The sequence below is a fragment of the Psittacula echo genome, assembly GCF_963264785.1.
Source record: "Psittacula echo genome assembly, chromosome: 9".
Classification (NCBI taxonomy): Eukaryota; Metazoa; Chordata; class Aves; order Psittaciformes; family Psittacidae; genus Psittacula; species Psittacula echo.
Window position 1 is genome coordinate 19,927,172 of NC_137745.1, and position 16,667 is coordinate 19,943,838.

The 16,667-nt window shown below is 65.4% G+C and overlaps 4 protein-coding genes across 6 annotated transcripts in view; 3 read left to right on the forward strand and 1 right to left on the reverse strand.

Moving 5' to 3' along the window:
- Positions 1 to 436: 436 nt before the first annotated feature.
- Positions 437 to 4,758, forward strand: LOC308225014 (acylamino-acid-releasing enzyme-like). Of its 3 annotated transcripts, none has more exons than XM_080625461.1 (22): positions 437 to 494; positions 928 to 1,057; positions 1,140 to 1,266; positions 1,350 to 1,440; positions 1,534 to 1,609; positions 1,675 to 1,832; positions 1,904 to 2,041; positions 2,121 to 2,212; positions 2,287 to 2,327; positions 2,404 to 2,525; positions 2,646 to 2,706; positions 2,777 to 2,871; positions 2,962 to 3,013; positions 3,099 to 3,187; positions 3,261 to 3,399; positions 3,473 to 3,556; positions 3,641 to 3,721; positions 3,827 to 3,915; positions 4,019 to 4,209; positions 4,278 to 4,380; positions 4,448 to 4,554; positions 4,623 to 4,758. In XM_080625461.1, the coding sequence occupies exons 1-22, from the start codon at positions 483 to 485 to the stop codon at positions 4,726 to 4,728; spliced, it is 2,184 nt and encodes a 727-aa protein (XP_080481587.1). In that variant the 5' UTR covers positions 437 to 482; the 3' UTR covers positions 4,729 to 4,758. The 3 variants fall into 3 exon arrangements, with proteins under 3 accessions (XP_080481587.1, XP_080481588.1, XP_080481589.1); XM_080625462.1 differs by having other exon boundaries at positions 3,321 to 3,399; XM_080625463.1 differs by lacking the exon at positions 1,675 to 1,832 and having other exon boundaries at positions 1,857 to 2,041.
- A 264-nt stretch (positions 4,759 to 5,022) lies between these two features.
- On the forward strand, positions 5,023 to 10,313 carry LOC308224864 (acylamino-acid-releasing enzyme-like; the record flags this gene model as incomplete). Its single annotated transcript, XM_080625166.1, is given in 22 exon segments — positions 5,023 to 5,052; positions 5,154 to 5,278; positions 5,593 to 5,661; positions 5,777 to 5,868; positions 5,871 to 5,913; positions 5,915 to 6,122; positions 6,488 to 6,628; positions 6,702 to 6,793; positions 6,902 to 6,942; positions 7,008 to 7,129; positions 7,705 to 7,765; positions 7,868 to 7,962; positions 8,045 to 8,096; positions 8,167 to 8,255; positions 8,792 to 8,933; positions 9,054 to 9,131; positions 9,203 to 9,283; positions 9,361 to 9,449; positions 9,564 to 9,754; positions 9,833 to 9,935; positions 10,008 to 10,114; positions 10,205 to 10,313. Coding segments are annotated over 22 exon segments (2,160 nt in total).
- A 258-nt stretch (positions 10,314 to 10,571) lies between these two features.
- On the reverse strand, positions 10,572 to 14,945 carry MST1 (macrophage stimulating 1; the record flags this gene model as incomplete). Its single annotated transcript, XM_080625492.1, has 18 exons — positions 10,572 to 10,733; positions 10,812 to 10,951; positions 11,357 to 11,463; positions 11,544 to 11,690; positions 11,756 to 11,833; positions 11,901 to 12,012; positions 12,095 to 12,130; positions 12,253 to 12,389; positions 12,519 to 12,621; positions 12,692 to 12,822; positions 12,917 to 13,082; positions 13,174 to 13,292; positions 13,401 to 13,521; positions 13,592 to 13,728; positions 13,954 to 14,068; positions 14,153 to 14,265; positions 14,387 to 14,531; positions 14,897 to 14,945. The coding sequence occupies 18 exons, from the start codon at positions 14,943 to 14,945 to the stop codon at positions 10,572 to 10,574; spliced, it is 2,118 nt and encodes a 705-aa protein (XP_080481618.1).
- A 519-nt stretch (positions 14,946 to 15,464) lies between these two features.
- The window catches only part of DAG1 (dystroglycan 1), a 52,340-nt gene continuing 51,137 nt past the window's right edge, over positions 15,465 to 16,667 (forward strand). Inside the window, exon 1 of the mRNA XM_080625647.1 lies at positions 15,465 to 15,510. The gene's annotated coding sequence lies outside the window, so the exon portion shown is untranslated. The remainder of the gene's footprint in view (positions 15,511 to 16,667) is intronic.

Sequence of the window (16,667 nt, forward strand, 5' to 3'; positions counted from 1 at the left end):
ACAGAATAAAAAGGACTTGACACAAACCACCAACTGGCCCCGATTCCTGCCTGCGGGGACTGAGGGGGAGCCTGCACATCTGCCGGGCTGGGAGGGCTGCGGGTCTGGTCGCTGCCCAGCACTGGCGGGCTGGGGGTCCTGGTGGGCTCCGAGGGCCCGATCTCCGCAGCCTGCACGCGGAGCGACACTCAGCGCTGCAGCCGCCTGCCGGGGAAGCCGCTCCGGGGCGGCCCAGAGGCCTCCAGCGGAGGCCTACGGTGAACCGGTGCCCCCGGGCGGGAGCGGCCGCCGGGGCAAAGCGCGGCCCCGAACCCCGGGACCTCCGGCGGCGGCGCCGCGCGTGCCCACCAGGGGGCGCCTCAACGAGGGCGGTGGGGCCAGCGCCGCAGCCAATAGGAGGTGCCGCAGCCCGCAGGCTCCGCCCCTCCATCCCGGAAGTGCTGGCGCTAGCGCTGGCCCCGTCCGCGCTTCACCGCCAGGACATGGAGTCACCGGTGAGGGCCTGCGGAGGGGGTGGCGGGAGGACAGGGAGCGCGTGACGTCACTGCGCGAGAGCCCGAGCGGCCCCACTGCCCCCCAGCCCCGCTCCCGGGGCTCCGGTGACCGCCCGGGCTACACCCCCGGGCACTGCCCCCGGTACCTGCCCGCGGTACCCTGCACCCACCGGTGCCCTGGTTACAGCCTGGCTCTGCTCGCCAGTGCTGCCCAGCACGCCAGTGACTGCCCCTCCACCCTCGTACACCCCCCGTGCCCTAGTAAGTGCCCCCAGTGCCGTCCTAATCCCCCCGTGTACCCCAGCAACTACCCCAGTGAGTGCCCCAGGACCTTCCTAATCCCCCGTGCACCCTCCTGCCCCTTGCACCCCACCATGCCCTGGTCCTCGCCGCCCTGCACCGTCTCCCCCTGCCACCCTGTCACGCCCCACAGATCCCCCTGATCACAGAGGAGGTGGTGGAGCTGTACCAGGAGCTGAGCGGGCACCCGAGGCTCAGCACTGCCAGCCTCGGCCCTGATGTCACCACCCAGTACGGGGGCAAGTACTGCAGCCTCAGCACCGGTACGGGAATGGGGTGGGGGTCCAGGGGGTCCCTGCCTGCCTGGCGGGGCTGCAGCCAGGGAACTCACCCCGCTCCTCGCAGAGTGGTTGCAGCGGGACCTGGCACGGGCTGAGAACATCAGGTTCTGCCGCCAGTACGTCATCTTCCACGATGAAGCCTCCATCGTCTACTGGGGACCCACCGGCACCTGCTCCGAGATCAAGGGCGAGTGAGTCTCATCCCATCCCCCTTTGCTGGCGTCCCTTTGGGGTGCTGATGGCGGGGGGCTGATGGGCACCCACACACCCACAGGCTGCTGAGCCAGGAGTCCCCCAGCGGGGCCCTGAAGGCTGTTCTGCGCAAGGTGTCCAACAAGGAGAAGAAGGAGAAGCAGTTCCTGGAGGTGAGAGGGGGATCGGAGCAGGGCTGGATACTCGGTGGGCTTGGGGATGGATCTACACTGAAGCTTGGGGCTGCTTCGTATCTCTGCCCCCAGGTCTGGGATCAGAACCGCAAGTTGAAGAGCATCGACCTGACAGCGCTGGACAAGCACGGCAGCGTCTATGATGATGGTGAGGGTCTGGGGCATGTGGAGTCTGAGGGGACGGGGTGACTGGTGCCTGACCCATCTCTGCAGATGAGTTTGGCTGCCTGGCCTGGTCACACTCCGAGACCCACCTGCTCTACGTGGCGGAGAAGAAGCGCCCCAAGGCTGAGTCCTTCTTCCAGAGAAAAGAGCTGCGTGTCTCGGATGAGGACATGAAGCAGCCAAAGAAGGAGGCTGAACCTCTCAAGGTGCGGTCCCCCACTCTGATGCAGACTGTGATGAGTGGGATGACGATGGGGCTGACGGGGCTGTGCTGCAGGGTGAGCAGTTCGTGTACCACGAGGACTGGGGGGAAACACTGAGCACCCGCAGCGTGCCTGTCCTCTGTGTCCTGGACATTGAGGGCAGCAGCATCTCAGTGCTGGAGGGCATCCCGGATCACCTCTCCCCTGGCCAGGTCAGGATGGGGAATGCATAGGAAGGGAGGTTTTGGGGGCCATTGGCAGGGCAAGCTGCTCATTCTCCTCTCCCCACAGGCTTTCTGGTGTCCAGATGATACCGGCGTGGTGTTTGTGGGCTGGTGGCACGAGCCCTTCCGCCTGGGGCTGCGGCACTGTACCAACCGCCGGTGAGTCCCCACGGGGCACCCTGCCCCACAGCCAGGCCCCCAGGCCCCGTGGTGACACCCATCTTTGCCGGCAGGTCAGCGCTATTCTACATGGACCTGACGGGCGGGAGTTGTGGTGAGCAGCGCGTACCCCAATTCTGCAGGTGCCCCGGCTCCGAGCAGTCCCTCACCGTGTCCTCATGCCCATGCAGAGCTGCTCTCCGAGGACACCAAGGCTGTGTGGTCCCCGCGGCTCAGCCCTGACCACTGCCGCATCATCTACCTGGAGAACGATGCCATGGGCCCCCACCAGCAGTGCAGCCGGCTCCGCATGGTGAGCGGCACCAGGGGGACATCAGCAGGGTGCCCGTGCTGCAGTGGGGGCTGGCAGCAGGGCAGTGTGACCTCCTTCTCTAGTGGGGGCAACACTCGCCCTGTGCTGTGTTTCCTGCAGTACGACTGGTACACCGAAGAGACCAGCACAGTGCTGGAGGTGGTGCCACGGCAAGTGTGGGGTGAGTGCAGCCCTGAGGGTGTCTAGGGGGGGTCACAGAGCGGTGCTGAGTACCACCACTCTCATTGCAGGTGCTTTCCCGGGTATCTACAGCATGCTGCCAGGGCTGTGCTGGGCAGCCGACAGCCGCAGGATTGTGCTGGATACAGCCCAGCGCAGTCAGCAGGTGAGGGCTGCCATGCTGGGATGGCACTGCAGGGCACAGGGGAGCTGAGACACGTCAGGGCTCTGGTGAATTCTGCCCTCGTGCCCCTAGGACGTGTTCGTGGTGGACACGGTGACGGGCGCCACAACCTCACTGACTGCTGGTGAGTGGCGGGCCAGCAGGGCCATGCCAGTGCCGGGGCAGGGTAAGTGGTCACATCTGCAGGTCTGATCCCCTCTCCTCCCCAGATGCCCCCCCGGGATGCTGGTTTGTCCTCACCATTAACCGGAACATCTTGGTGGCCAGCTTCTCCACCCCTAGCTGCCCACCAGCGCTGGTAAGGTGACGTCCCCCTCCCTCTTCAGTGCCCACCAGCCCCTCAGCACTGATGCTCACCTTCTCCCATGCAGAAAGTGGCCATGCTGCCCGAGGCTGGCCAGGAGGCGCAGGTACGATGGGTCTCCCTGCAGGACGTGTCCCCTGTGCCCAATATCAGCTGGGGCATCCGTACTTTGCAGCCCCCACCGGAGCAGGAGAACCCCCAGTATGGTGAGTACTGTGAGGCCGGGCTGGGCTTCACCACCCCTGCCGAACCCTGATGCCCCTCACCCTGCCTCCACAGCGGGCCTGGACTTCGATGCCATCTTGCTGCGCCCAAGCGAGGGCCCTGCTGCTCAGAAACCACCCCTGGTTGTGATGCCCCATGGTAAGAGCTTGCCTCTGCCCTGCTCTGCCCCGCTCTGCCCCCTGCCCTGACCACACAGTGTTACTCCCCCTTTGCCTTTTGCAGGGGGTCCCCACTCCGTCTTTACGGCTGGGTGGATGCTGTACCCGGCGGCACTGTGCCGCATGGGCTTTGCCGTGCTACTGGGTAAGTGACACAAAGGCTCTGGAGCACTGCTGGATGTCACAGCACCCACAGTGTGCCCAGGACAGGGGGAGGAAAGGCTCTGATGCTGCCCCTCTCCCACCCCAGTGAATTACCGCGGCTCACTGGGCTTTGGCCAGGACAGTGTGGCCTCGCTGCCGGGCAACGTGGGCACTCAGGACGTACGTGATGTGCAGGTATGGCCCTGACAATGGAGTCCTGCAGCACCCTGAGCTCCCAGGGTGCCCTGAGGAGGGGAAGCAGCGCTGCCTGCCTCACGGGTATCCCCCGTGGTGGCAGCTCTGTGTGGAGCGGGTGCTGCAGGAGGAGTCTCTGGATGCCAGCCGGGTGGCACTGGTGGGTGGCTCTCATGGAGGCTTCCTGGCGTGCCACCTCCTCGGCCAGTTCCCCGACACCTACCACGCCTGTGTGGTTCGCAACCCCGTGGTGAACATTGCCTCCATGGTGGGCACCACCGACATCCCTGACTGGTGAGTACCAACACCGTCACCTCCTTGCACCCCAGCCCTGCACGCGTCCCCGTCCCTCTCACCCACAGGTGCCTGACGGAGACGGGGCTGCCGTATGCACCCGATGCGCTCCCAGACCCAGCCCAGTGGACAGAGATGCTGCACAAGTCCCCCATGCGCTATGTGAACCAGGTTCGTCACCATCCTTGTCCCTATTCCCGGCAGCAGAGCCGGTGCTGAGGCTGTGCTGCTCCCACAGGTCCGTGCCCCCGTGCTGCTGTTGCTTGGGGAGGATGACCGGCGTGTGCCCCCCAAGCAGGGGCTGGAGTATTACCGTGCCCTCAAGGCCCGGGGTGTCCCCACACGGTGAGTGGGGTGCAGGGTGCCTGGGCAGTGGGATGTGGGCACAGCACTAACCCCCCTCTCCCCTGCAGGCTGCTCTGGTACCCAGGGAACAGCCACGCGCTGGCTGGCGTCGAGGCCGAAGCTGACGGCTTCATGAACATTGCTCTATGGCTGTCCAAGCACCTTCGGTGCTAACAGCCACCACCACATCACCCCCCTCACCCCCAATAAATGGTGTAGCTCAGCAGACCGGTAATGGTGGTGGTGGTTGTGTTACCTCTGCTTCCAGTGCCCTGGGAGCTCAGAGCCACTGGGCCTTTGTCCCGGGCAGGTCAATGGTGTGCCACAGCACAGGGTGAACCCTGCCCGGCTGCCCGGGCACGGCTGGCACCTGCCAGGCCCCTCACTCCAGGCTGTTGCGCACACCCTGGCAGCCTGCCCTGGCCAAGCGGCCAGCACCAGCAGCACAGCACGGCACAACACAGTCCCATGGCCTCCAGAACCCAGCAGGGCACAGAGGTGGGCAAAGGGAGCTCAGGAGGGGCTGCACGGGAGGGCACAGCCCCGATTCGGGGGGTGGGCATGGGCGGAGGGGTGAGCTCTGCCCCTTGCCCAGCCAGGCTGCCCGCAGCCCCACCGTCTGCTACCGGGAGCTGAGCCAGTTCCCAGCCGTCACGGGCGCCGCGCTCGGGGCCGCCCCAGGGGCACAGAGCTTCCAGCTCTACACCGGTGAGTCACGGGCTCGGTGCGCTGGTGCTGTGGGCCGGCGGGCCTGGCGCGGTGCGGTGCGGTGCAGTGCAGTGGGTGCTGACGGTCCCGCTCTGCAGAGTGCAGTCGCCCCGACCTGCCCCGCCGCCCGCTCCTGCGGTTCAGCCGCCACTACAGCCTGCACCGCACGGGTAATGGTGGCCTCACCGTCAGCCGGGCAGCGCTCAGCGCCGAGATCAACAACCAGTACGGCACATGCAGGCTGCGGGATGGAGCAGTGTGGCTGGTGCTGTGGCATGGCCTGTGCCCACTGCAGCCTCCTTCCCTCCCACCCTCAGGCTCCTGAGCCAGGACTCGCCCACCGGGCAGCACCGCGCCGTGCTCAGCCGCTGCCTGCAGCAGGGCCATGAACTGCTGGAGGTAACGGGGTTGCCCCAGTCACAGCAGCTTCAGGCTCGACGGGGTGTCTACAGTGCCAGCGCGGGGCAGTGGGTGCTATGGGTCTGGTGTGCTGGTGCTGACCCTGTCCCCTCAGGTGTGGGGCAGCAGCGGGCGCAGCCACAGCGTGGACCTCACGGCACTGGGGAAGCATGGGGAGGTCTACACGGAGGGTAGGGCCCCTTCCCCACAACCCTGCCCACAACACAGGCGAGGGTGGCATGGCCAGTGGCCTCTGCCTGCCTGGTACCCAGCTCTGCCTATGCCAGGCTGGTCTTTGGCACCCTCTTACTGTGCCAGGGCCCTTTGCCTGCCTGGCCTGGTCCCACTCGGAGACGCGGCTGCTCTATGTGGCCGAGAAAAGCCGACCCAAACGACGGGCACCCTGTGCCTGGGATGTGCCGGGAGCAGCGAGGCCAGCGGAGGAGGTCGAGGATGAGGAGGTGGGTGCTGTGTACCCCATGAGTATGCTGTGTGTCCCATAGGCATACCATGTACCCGATGAGAATGCTGTGCACCCTGTGAGAGTGCCGTGCATGCTGTGAGCATGGCACATGCGCCAGTAGCACTCTGTGAACCCCACGAACGTGCCATGCACCTTGTAAGAGTGTTGTGCACACCATGAGCATGCCATGCACCCCATGACCATGGTATGCACCTTGTGAGTGTGCCATGCACACTGTGAGCATCCCCATGTCTCATCAGCATCACACATACCCTGTGAGCATGCTGTGCCCCCCACAAGCATGCCATGCTGAGCTCCATGTGTGGGGCTGCCAAGCATGGGACTGGTGGGTCTTTGCCACAGGACAAGGAGCAGTTCGTGTACCACGAGGACTGGGGGGAGGCACTGAGCACCCGCAGCGTGCCCGTCCTCTGCGCCCTGGACCTGGAGAGCAGCAGCCTCTCGGTGCTGGAGGGCGTCCCGGAGCACCTCTCCCCTGGCCAGGTCAGGACAAGGTGCAGAGAGAGCCCTGGGGGAACCAGCCTGGGGCTGTGGGACAAGCCTGGCTGTCACACAGGCCCTGTGGTCCCCGGGTGACCATGGCGTGGTGTTCGTGGGCTGGTGGCATGAGCCCTTCCGCTTGGGGCTGAGCGCCTGCTCTAACAGGAGGTGGGTCCCCCATGCACCCAGCGCCAGGCTGGGATGCCCACGCTGTGCTGGCACAGTGAGGCTCAGCATGGTCATGGGGCTCCACCCTGACACACACCTCCTCTTCAGGTCAGGGATTTTCCACTTGGACCTGAGCAGCAGGAGCTGCGGTGAGCACCGGGGCCGCAGGGGGAGTCCCTGTGTCCCCGAGGTGCTGACCCCCTGCCTCGCACAGAGCTGCTGTCAGCTGAGCATGGAGCTGCCTTCTCCCCACGGCTGAGCCCCAATGGCCAGCGCCTGCTCTACCTGGAAGGTGATGTGGGGGGCCCGCACCGGCAGTGCCTGCGCCTGCGCATGGTGAGCGTGGCAGTGCAGTACCCGGCCTGGGCATCACAGCCCTTCACGGTGCCCCCATGCCTCAGTTTCACTGGTGGGGGCCTGTCCATAAGAAGGATGTGGGGCTGTTGAAGCCATGGGGATGATCAGGGGGCTGGAGCACCTCCCGTATGAAGACAGGCAGAGAAAGTTGGGGCTGTTCAGCCTGCAGAAGAGAAGCTGCGTGGAGACCTCATAGCAGCCTTCCAGTATCTGAAGGGGGCCTGCAAGGGTGCTGGGGATGGACTGTTCATCAGGGACTGTAGCAATAGGACAAGGGGTGATGGGTTTAAACTTAAGCAGGGAAAGTTCACATTAGATATAAGGAAGTCCTTTACTGTGAGGGTGGTGAGGCACTGGAACAGGTTGCCAAAGGAAGTGGTAAATGCTCCATTCCTGGCAGTGTTCAAGGCCAGGTTGGACAGAGCCTTGGGTGACAGGGTTTATAGTGTGTGGTGACCCTGCCCATGGCAGGGAGGTTGGAACTGGATGATCTTAAGGTCCTTTCCAACCCTAACTATTCTATGATTCTATCCCTGACTGCTGGCTCCCTGCAGCTCACCTGGCAGACGAGGCAGACAGTGACGGTGCTCGATGTGATGCAGGAGCCCACTAAGGGTGAGTGTCACACGGTGGGCAGGGCTGAGTGCTGCTGTGGGCTTGGACCCCCCACACCAGGTGGCCATTGCCCTGCTCACTATCTCTCTGCCCTGCTTGCAGCCTTCGCCGGGCTGTTCACAGAGGTGCTGCCACTGCGGTGCTGGGCGGCCGACAGCCAGAGAGCCGTGCTGGGCACCCCACAGCGCAGCCGCACCGTGAGCCCCAGGGACTGCGGGGATGGGGATGTGGTCCCTGTGCCCCGCAGTGATGCAGCTGCCTGTGCTCTCCCCCTTATAGGACCTGCTGCTGGTGGACACGGAGGCAGCCACCGTCACCAACCTGACGGCAGGTATGTGGCATTGGTTGCCCACAGTGCCCAGGTGAGCATCTGCAAGCACTGATGTGATCTCTGTCCCTAGGGTCGCCTGAAGGGTGCTGGGAGCTGCTCACCCTCCAGTGGGACCTGCTGGTGGCCACATGCTCAGCACCACACCACCCCCCTAGCCTGGTGAGCAGAACCCTGGCACCACGAGGTGTGGCATGGCAAAGCGTGGTGGGGCTCCGTATGGTGTGGCATAGCATGGCATGACACAGCCAAGCATGGCCAGGCATAGCACAGCCCAGCACAGTATTACGCAGCACAGCATGGCATGGCATGGCACAGCACAGGCAGATCCTGAATGACATTGCATGATACAGCATGGCATGGCATAGCCAGATCCAATATAGCATAGCACGGCAAAGCCTTGGCATGGCATGGCCTAGCTTTGCATGGCATAATCAAACACAGTGTGGTGAAGCACAGCCAGCATTGCATGGCATTGCACAGCACAGTGTGGTGAGGAACAGCAAAGCTTGACATTGCATGCCAGGGCCAGGTACAGCATGGCACAGCCAAGGGCAGCACGGCATGGCACAGAGCTGTATAGCTAGGCATGGCATAGCACATCTGTGCATGGCACGGGGCAGCACCAGAGCACTGGGCCTGCAGTGGGGGCTGTTACAGCTGCCTCAGTGCTGGTGCCAGCCACTGTGGGTCCCCAGGTAGTGGCGGTGCTGCCACCAGCAGGCCAGGAGCTGCCCCTCCGCTGGGTGCCGGTGGAGGACACCCCGATAGTGCCCGGTGTCACCTGGAAGACCCTGACAGTCCGGCCCCCCTGCAGTGCGCAGAACCCGGCTGTGCACGGTGAGCACCCGGGGGTCCCTGATGTACCTGGGTGCTGCCTGGGTGCCAGGGATCCCCGGGATGGGGGGTACCGGGGTAGGGGTGCTGGGGTGGGGGGTTCTGAGCGGGACCCCCTCCCAGGCACCCAGGCTTTCGAGGCCCTGCTGCTGAGTCCACCAGACAGCATGGCACCGCACCCCCTCATTGTGTGTCCCCATGGTGAGTGAGGGGACAGTGGGGACACCCTGGCAGTGTTGGTGGCACCTGGGTGACATCTCCACTGACCCCAGGTGGACCCCATGGCGTCTTCGATGCCCGCTGGCGCCCAGGCATGGCCGCACTGTGCTGGCTGGGCTTTGCTGTGCTCCTGGGTGAGTGTTGGGGAGTCTGGGGATGTGGCCCCTGCACTTCACTGGAGAAACCGCACCCATGGTCCCCATCTCCCCAGTGAACTACCGTGGCTCCCTGGGCTTTGGCCAGGCCAGCATCAGCTCCCTGCTGTCCCGAGTGGGTGAGCAGGATGTGGCGGACACCCAGGTGAGGGGCGCTGGGATGAAGGGGCGGACGGTGCTGATGGGAGGGTGCTGCTGGTGGGGTCTGCTGGGAGGATGCTGATGGTGAGGTGCTGATGGTGGGTGCCCATGGGTGCAGCTTGCAGTGGAGCAGGCGCTGCACAGTGAGCCCTTGGACCCGCACCGCCTGGCCCTGCTGGCTGGTTCCCATGGAGCCTTCATCGCCCTCCACCTCCTCACCCGTGAGCCCGAGCGCTATCGAGCCTGTGCCCTGCGCAGCCCCGTTTCCAACCTGCCCTCGCTGCTTGGGACCTCTGACATCCCTGACTGGTGAGTGCCACTCCCTGTGCCGTGCCATGCCCTGCCATGTCCCCACAGCACCCACCTCACCAGCACACTGTGCCACAGGCGCTACACCTCCCTGGGGCTGCCCTATTCCTTCGAGCGAGTGCCACATGCTGAGGAGGTGGCCACCATGCTGCTGCGCTCGCCCATCGCCCAGGCGGCACGGGTAAGGCAGGGCAGGATGGGTGTGGAGGGCAGGGTGCAGGGTGCCAGGCACCCACTACTGTGTGTGCTGCAGGTGCAGACACCAGTGCTGCTGTGTGTGGGTGCCCGGGACCGGCGCGTCAGCCCCACACAGGCGCAGGAGCTCTACCGGGTGCTGCGGGCCAGGGGGGTGCCCGTGCGGTGAGTGGGCAGTAGGGGGATGGAGCAGGGAGGGAGCCCTGGGGTGCTGGCTGAGCATTCCCCTCTATTCCATCCCATCCTGCCCTGCAGGCTGCTGTGGTACCCGCAGGGTGGCCATGCACTAGCCGGCGTGGAGATGGAGGCCGATGTCTTCAAGAACTGTGCCCACTGGCTCCTTCAGCATGTGGGGCTGCCCTGATGGGACAGGACAGGACAGCACAGCCCCCAGTACCCACAGTGGCCCTGCCCCTTTGCCAGCCCCAAGGGTGACCACTGGCCCTGGGGATCATGCCAGGACCAGAGAAGGATGAAGCGAGCGTAGCTGGAGGCAGGATGGGATGCGAGTTGGGGTTTGGTCTTAAATAAACGTGAGAGACCCTATGCAGTGCTAACAGCCGTGGCTATGGCTGTGCCTTTATTGCGTGGTGGTGGCTGGGCCAAGCTGGGCCGAGCCAGCTCAGCCCATCTTCATCACCTTGTAGATCCAGTCAACGTAGAGCGACACACGGATGAAGAGGGCAGGCTGGTCAGTGCGGGCGCAGACACGGGATGGGGTGATCACCCCCTCCAGCACCCAGCAGTCGGCGGTGAGGCAAGCCAGTGGTCCCCCGTAATCTCCCTGTGGCACCCAGACAGCAGCGTCACCGCGGTGCCAGCACCCTGGACTCCCTGAGGCAGTGCTCCCGGCCCAGCTCACCTCACAGGCCCCCACGCCGGCACGCAGCGGGGCTGTGCAGAGCTCACTGTCCTTCACGCGTCCGCGCAGCGCCGCATTGCACTCGCCATGGGCCAACACTGGCAGCCACGCCACGTTCAGCACACCACCGTCCGCCGTGCCTGTGGGCAGGGGAGGCACCAGTGGGGGATGCCAGGGCAGTGGGGACAGCACATGCAGGGGGGTGCCATGGCACAGAGGTAGCACTGGCAGGAAGGTACCATGGCAGGGGGCACACAACATAGAAGGTAGTGTGTTTGCAGGAGTGCCCTCACAGGTAGTACTGTGAGCAGGGGATGCTGTTGATGAAGAATGGAGTGGGCAGGAGGGTGCTGTGGACAGAGATGATGTGGTGGGTAGGGGGCTGGCACAGGCAGGAAAATGCCATAGAAGGGAGATGCTGTAAGGAGAGGGATCTCATTGACTCTGGGATGCTGTCGGCAGGGAATGCCATTGCAGAGGAACGGCATGGGCAGGGGAGGTGTTGGGCAGGGGATGCTGTTTCAGGGGCTGCCCATGGCAGGTACCTCTGGTCTCCCCCCAGCCGGCAATCTCGCAGACGGTACCCGCAGGCACGATATAGCGCTCAGGTGGGAGGCAGATCAGGGCCACGCGTCTGTTCAGAGTCGCTGGCCTGCAGCGAGAGGAACAGTGGGATGTGGTGCCAGCCTGGCCAGCCATGGGGTACCAGACGGACTGGTACACAATGCTCACCTCACCAGCTTCAGCATCACCAGCTGGGACTCGGAGGGGCCGCAGACGATCCGTGTGATGGGGATGGTCTGCAGGTCTGGGTCCCCAGGGCCAGGGTCCTTGAAGAGCGTCCCCAGGTGCACCTCGTAGCCCGTGAGGTCGGCATCACTGCAGGATGGGGATGTGAGGACACGGGAGGGTCCCATCATCCCACACCCCAGCCCCGGCCTTACCAGGAGGAGAAACACTGTCGTGTGCTGATCACCCACTGCTCCTTCACCAGAGACCCCCCGCAGAAGTGCACACCGGCCCTGTGGGGATGGGGGTCAGCTCCAGGAGGCCACTGGCTGTGTGGCAGGGAGCTGGGGAGCCACTCACCGGTTGCGAATGCTGACAGTCCAGGGCGAGTTGCCAGGCTGGCCACCAACAATGCGCCCTTTCAGCTGCAACCTCTCATCCCGCTGGCCACACTCCTTAAACGCCACTGTGTCTGCGGGCACGGTGGGTGTCAGATGGGGCCATGTCACTGGCACTTGCCCCATGGCAGTCACCCGGCACCTGTGGGCCCCAACCTGCATTCTCCAGGACAGAGAGCACTGGGCTGCCAGCTGTGGAGAGAAAGCACAGGGTGGCACTACAGCAGAGTCCAGCCATCCTGGGGGGACCAAAACCACCCTAGGGGGTGACTCAGGATACTCTTAGGTCTGCAGGGGTGTGGACAGGGGCTCACAGCAGGGCTTGATGGCACAATAGTCAAAAGGGGTGCGGGGGTCCATGGTGTAGCACCAAGGGCCATGGCTGTCATTATCAGGGTTGCGGCAGTAGTTCTCCTCCAGGTGTGCTTCAGGGTGGGTGAGAGGTGAGATCCTGCCACAAACAAGTCACTGTCACCATCACCATCCTGTTCTCCATATACCCATCCTTATCCCCATCCCCAACCCTGTATCCATCCCCGTCCCCACACACTGACCCCAGTGTGCTCCCTCACATACTCACTGGGGCACGTGGGGTGTCTGGGCAGCCCACGGCTGGCAGGTGATGCCTTTTCGTGTCTTGCTGACATGACCGCGGTAGTGCTCGCCATGGCCATGGTAGCACTCTGGAGACAGGCAGGGAGGGCTGGCACCCGCAGCAGGCACCCCAGGGACGGGTGCCTGGGGTTGGCTCACCTTGGGCGCCCAGCTCGTCAGGGCAGCGGCGGATGTGGAAGCAGAAGGCGATGCGTACGGTGGAGCGGGCAGTGAAGCACCATGGAGCCTCTGAGCCATCGGGGTTGCGGCAGTAGTTCTCTTGCAGGTCCCTGGTGGAGGGGCTGCATGGGTGCCCCCCAGCCGCACACCCAGGGGTGCTGCTCACAGCCACCATCCCCAGATGCATCCCCCCGACCCCCTTACTTGCAGGGGTACTTCTCGGGTGTGAAGTGGTGCCGGTGGGGCACCTGGGCGTCCCAGCGCTGGCAGGGGATCCCTGACACAGTGACGTTCACCCGTCCCCGGTAGCCTTCGCCTTTGCCCCTGAAGCAGCTGGTGGTGACATTGAGGGGCCGCGGGCGTTTCTCTGCTTGCATGGCCGGAGAGGAGCAGAGCAGCAGGGTTAGGGTGGCACCAGGACCCTCGGTCCCAGCCGCACGATGACACCAGCCGAGACGTACTGCACAGGCGGATGTGGCAGTACTCGCGCTCCCGCCCGGGATCGATGGTGTAGCACCAGGGCCGTTCTGAGCTGTCGGGGTTACGGCAGTAGTTGTCGTCCAGCCCCTTGTCAGGGTACCTGGTGCAGAGACAGGGAGCAGCGGTTGAGGGTGGTCCCAGTGCCCCAGCACATGGCATGGCTGGGGCTGCATGCTGCCCAGTGCTGCACACTGTCCGGAGCTGGTACTTGTGGGGATGGTAGGGGTGCTTGTGTGGGTGCTGCATGTCCCAGCGCTGGCACTCTGTCCCTGACTCGGTGTGGTCCACAGTGCTGCGGTAGTCCTCCCCATTGCAGGTCATGCAGACAGCTGCCAACAGCCAGGGGGCATTCAGTGTGGGGGACACAGGCACAGGGAGCCCCGGGGATGCAGCACTCACCATCCTCACACTTCTTGATGCCGCAACTCTGGTGTCGGACGTTGGGGTCAACAGTGTAACACCACGGGCCCCGCTTGTCCCGGTCTGGATTGCGGCAGTAATTCTCCTCTAGACCATTGTGGGGTGACGGTAAGAACCTGCAGGCAGCAGAGGGGGTAGGAGGGCTGTGGGGAGCCCCTTGCCCTGGGGTGGGCACAGCCCAATGCTATGCTACCCTGGGCAGTGCCACCGCACCCACACAGTCCCCATTGCCCCCACGAGGTCCCTATTGCCACCATGCTGTCCCCAGCCCATTCGCTATTGCCCCAAGCTGCCTTGTGCCACTGGTGGGTGCTGTGGAGCAGCTGGGGACATGGAGGCACCTGTGGTCATGGGGTGTTGTAGCTTGCCAGTGCTGGCAGCGCAGACCCTTCTCCGTCACGGCCCGTGTGCCACGGTAACTGGAACCATTGGCCACGATGCAGTCCCTCAGGAAGACTGAGGAAAGCAGAGCACACAAGCAGTGAGGAGCCCTGTGCCCGGTCTGTGGTGTCTGCATGCTCACCTGTGGCACCAGCCCACCTTTCTTCTGGTACAGGTCATAGTGGATGTTTTTCTGCAGCTGGATGTGGGGCGAATGCTGGGTCCAGGGCAGCAGCTGGCACAGCTGGCTCTGCCGGTCATGGTGGAAAGCCCTGGGAGGCACAGGGGGAGCCTGGCATGGACCCACATGGGGCAGGACCAATGGGCACACGTGGGCACCCAGCAAAGAGCATGGAGTGACCCCGGTGTCATGGCCCTCCCAGTCCCACTCACCGGCAGGCCAGGCTGGTGGCACAGCGCCGGGCACACTGCTCCTCAGAGCCCTGCTCGGGTGGCAGCAGCGGTGGGTCTGCAGGCACTGTGGCTCGCAGCTCGGTGGCTCGCAGGCGCTGGAAGTCATTGAGGGGGGAGCGGTGGCCTGCAGAGGGTGGCAGGAACTTGGAGAGACAGCATGGACATACAGGCCCTGCTGAGCGCGGGATCCAGCCCCACAGAGCAGCAGATCTCTGTCCTGTGGGGTGTGGGATCTCAGCCCCACTCTGTCCTGTGGAGCGTGGGATCCTGCCACGCAGAGCACAGGACCATGGACTCATGTCCCATGGAGCACGAGGGTCCCTGCACAGCACTTGCTGCAGGCCTCTCGTTCCTGCTGCCCCCCTGTGCCGCAGGCCCGGGCAGTGGCCTGAAGGCTCCTATCCTGGCCTCAGGTCCCACCTAGGTCCCGCACTGCCCCACGCCCTCGGCCACAACAGGAGCCCCCACGGTGCCCGGCCCCGTCCCTACCTGAGGCCAGGGCGGCGGCCAGGGCGAGGACCCCCAGCACGGGCTGCATGGCGGCGTCCCGCGCTGCTGCAGCGCCGGGGCGGCCCCGAGCAAATATTTGCCCGCGGGAACGGAGCCAGGCGGCACCACGGTCACCCCGTGGCGGGAACGCACGTGGGCCGCGGGGCGGGGCCTAAGACACGGGGGGGCGTGACACACTACATGGAGGCGTGGTCTGTGGTGGGGGGCGTGGCCTAAGACTCGAGAGTGGGGCTGGGACTGATGTTGGGGAGGGGCTTGGAGTGACTCCAAAAGGGGCGGGACTGACGGAGGGCGGGGCTCCGCCCGGGACGGCCGCAGGGCGCGCGGGAAGGCGGGACCGCGCGCGGCCAGGTGGGGAGGGGCTAGAGGCGGGCGGGGCGTGCGCAGGCGGCGGTCGCCGATTGGCCGCGGCGCGCTCGTGCCGCCGGTTGCTAAGCGCCGCGCGCCCCTCCCCTAGGTACGTGCCCGCGCGGGGTCGCGCTCGCGCCGCGCCGCTCGCTCGGTGCGTCGGGGCCGCTGGCGGCGGGAGGCGGCGGGGAGCGGCCTCCGGGGAGCGGCCTCCGCGGAGCGGCCTCCGCGCTCGGCTACGCACGGTGAGCGGCCCGCGGGAACCGGGGTCGGGGCGCGGGGCCTGGCCTACGCCCGGTGGCGGCACCTGCCGGGCCGCACTGCCCTTGGCCTACCGGGCTGGCTGGGTGCGGGGCTGGGAGCGGTGGCGCGGCCTGAGGCAGAGGCGCGGCGGGCTCGGGCCTCCCGGTGCTCGGCCAGCGGCTCGACGCGACTCAGTGCGTCCTCCGCGGCCTGCCGGGGCCCGGTGCGGGCGGCGGCCCGGGCCCCGTGCGGGGTCCGGTCCCGGCGCCTCTACCTTGTCTTTCCCCTCTTCCCTCCCTCCTTCTCCTCGCTGCTTTCCCGCCTCCCAGTCCCACCGGGGCCGCTGTTCGGGCGCCGTCCGGGACCCCCCGGGGCCTGGGTGGGCGCCGCGTCCAGGGGTGCCCGCCGAGGGCCGGCTCTGCCGGCGGGCGGGAGGCGGAGCGGGCCAGGGCCGGGGTACTGGACGGCCGGGCCGGGTTGGACTGTGCTGGGCGAGGCGTGGGGCTCCGCTGCAGGCGCCGGTAGGGCGGTAGGAGCGGCTGGGGTGTGCTGGGGGTGGTGGTAGTCGGTCGGTCCCTGGACTCGCCGTGGTGCCGGCGCCCGTGTATGCGCCTGGGCTCTGCCTGGCGGGTCTGCGGGACCCCGCCCGGCGGCTCTTCCCGCTCGCCGGGGCTGGCCGGGCCCCGGTGGGTGTTCAGGAACCGGCGGTTCTCGGTGTGTCTCTGGGCGCGCTCCCCATGCAGTGGTGCCGGGGTTTTCGGCCCAGCGTCCGCACCGGCCGGACTTGCCGGGAGCTTTGCTGGTCCCGCCAGCTCTTAGGGCTGACCTTCGGCTCTCGGCGGAGGCTGCTCCGGACACGACAGACCTACAGTCAAGCTTGTGAGGGTGCGTACATGCGAGTAAATAGTTCTGCTGAGGTGTAAATGTGGGATGCTCTCTGTGGCCTCCGAGGCTCCTCCGAAGCAACAGGCTCTGAAAGAGCTTGCGCGGGTCTCCAGTGAATTTAGCAAATTTTGCCCCAGGTTTGAAGTTTGCAAACCTCCCGTGTGTGCTTTTAGGGTGTCACTGGGTCTCTGCTGCCAAGGATAGGGGTGTGTGAGAAGGCAGCAAGGTTTGCAGTTATTCCCTGAGGTCCTGGAGCTTTTGGCTTCTCAGCTTG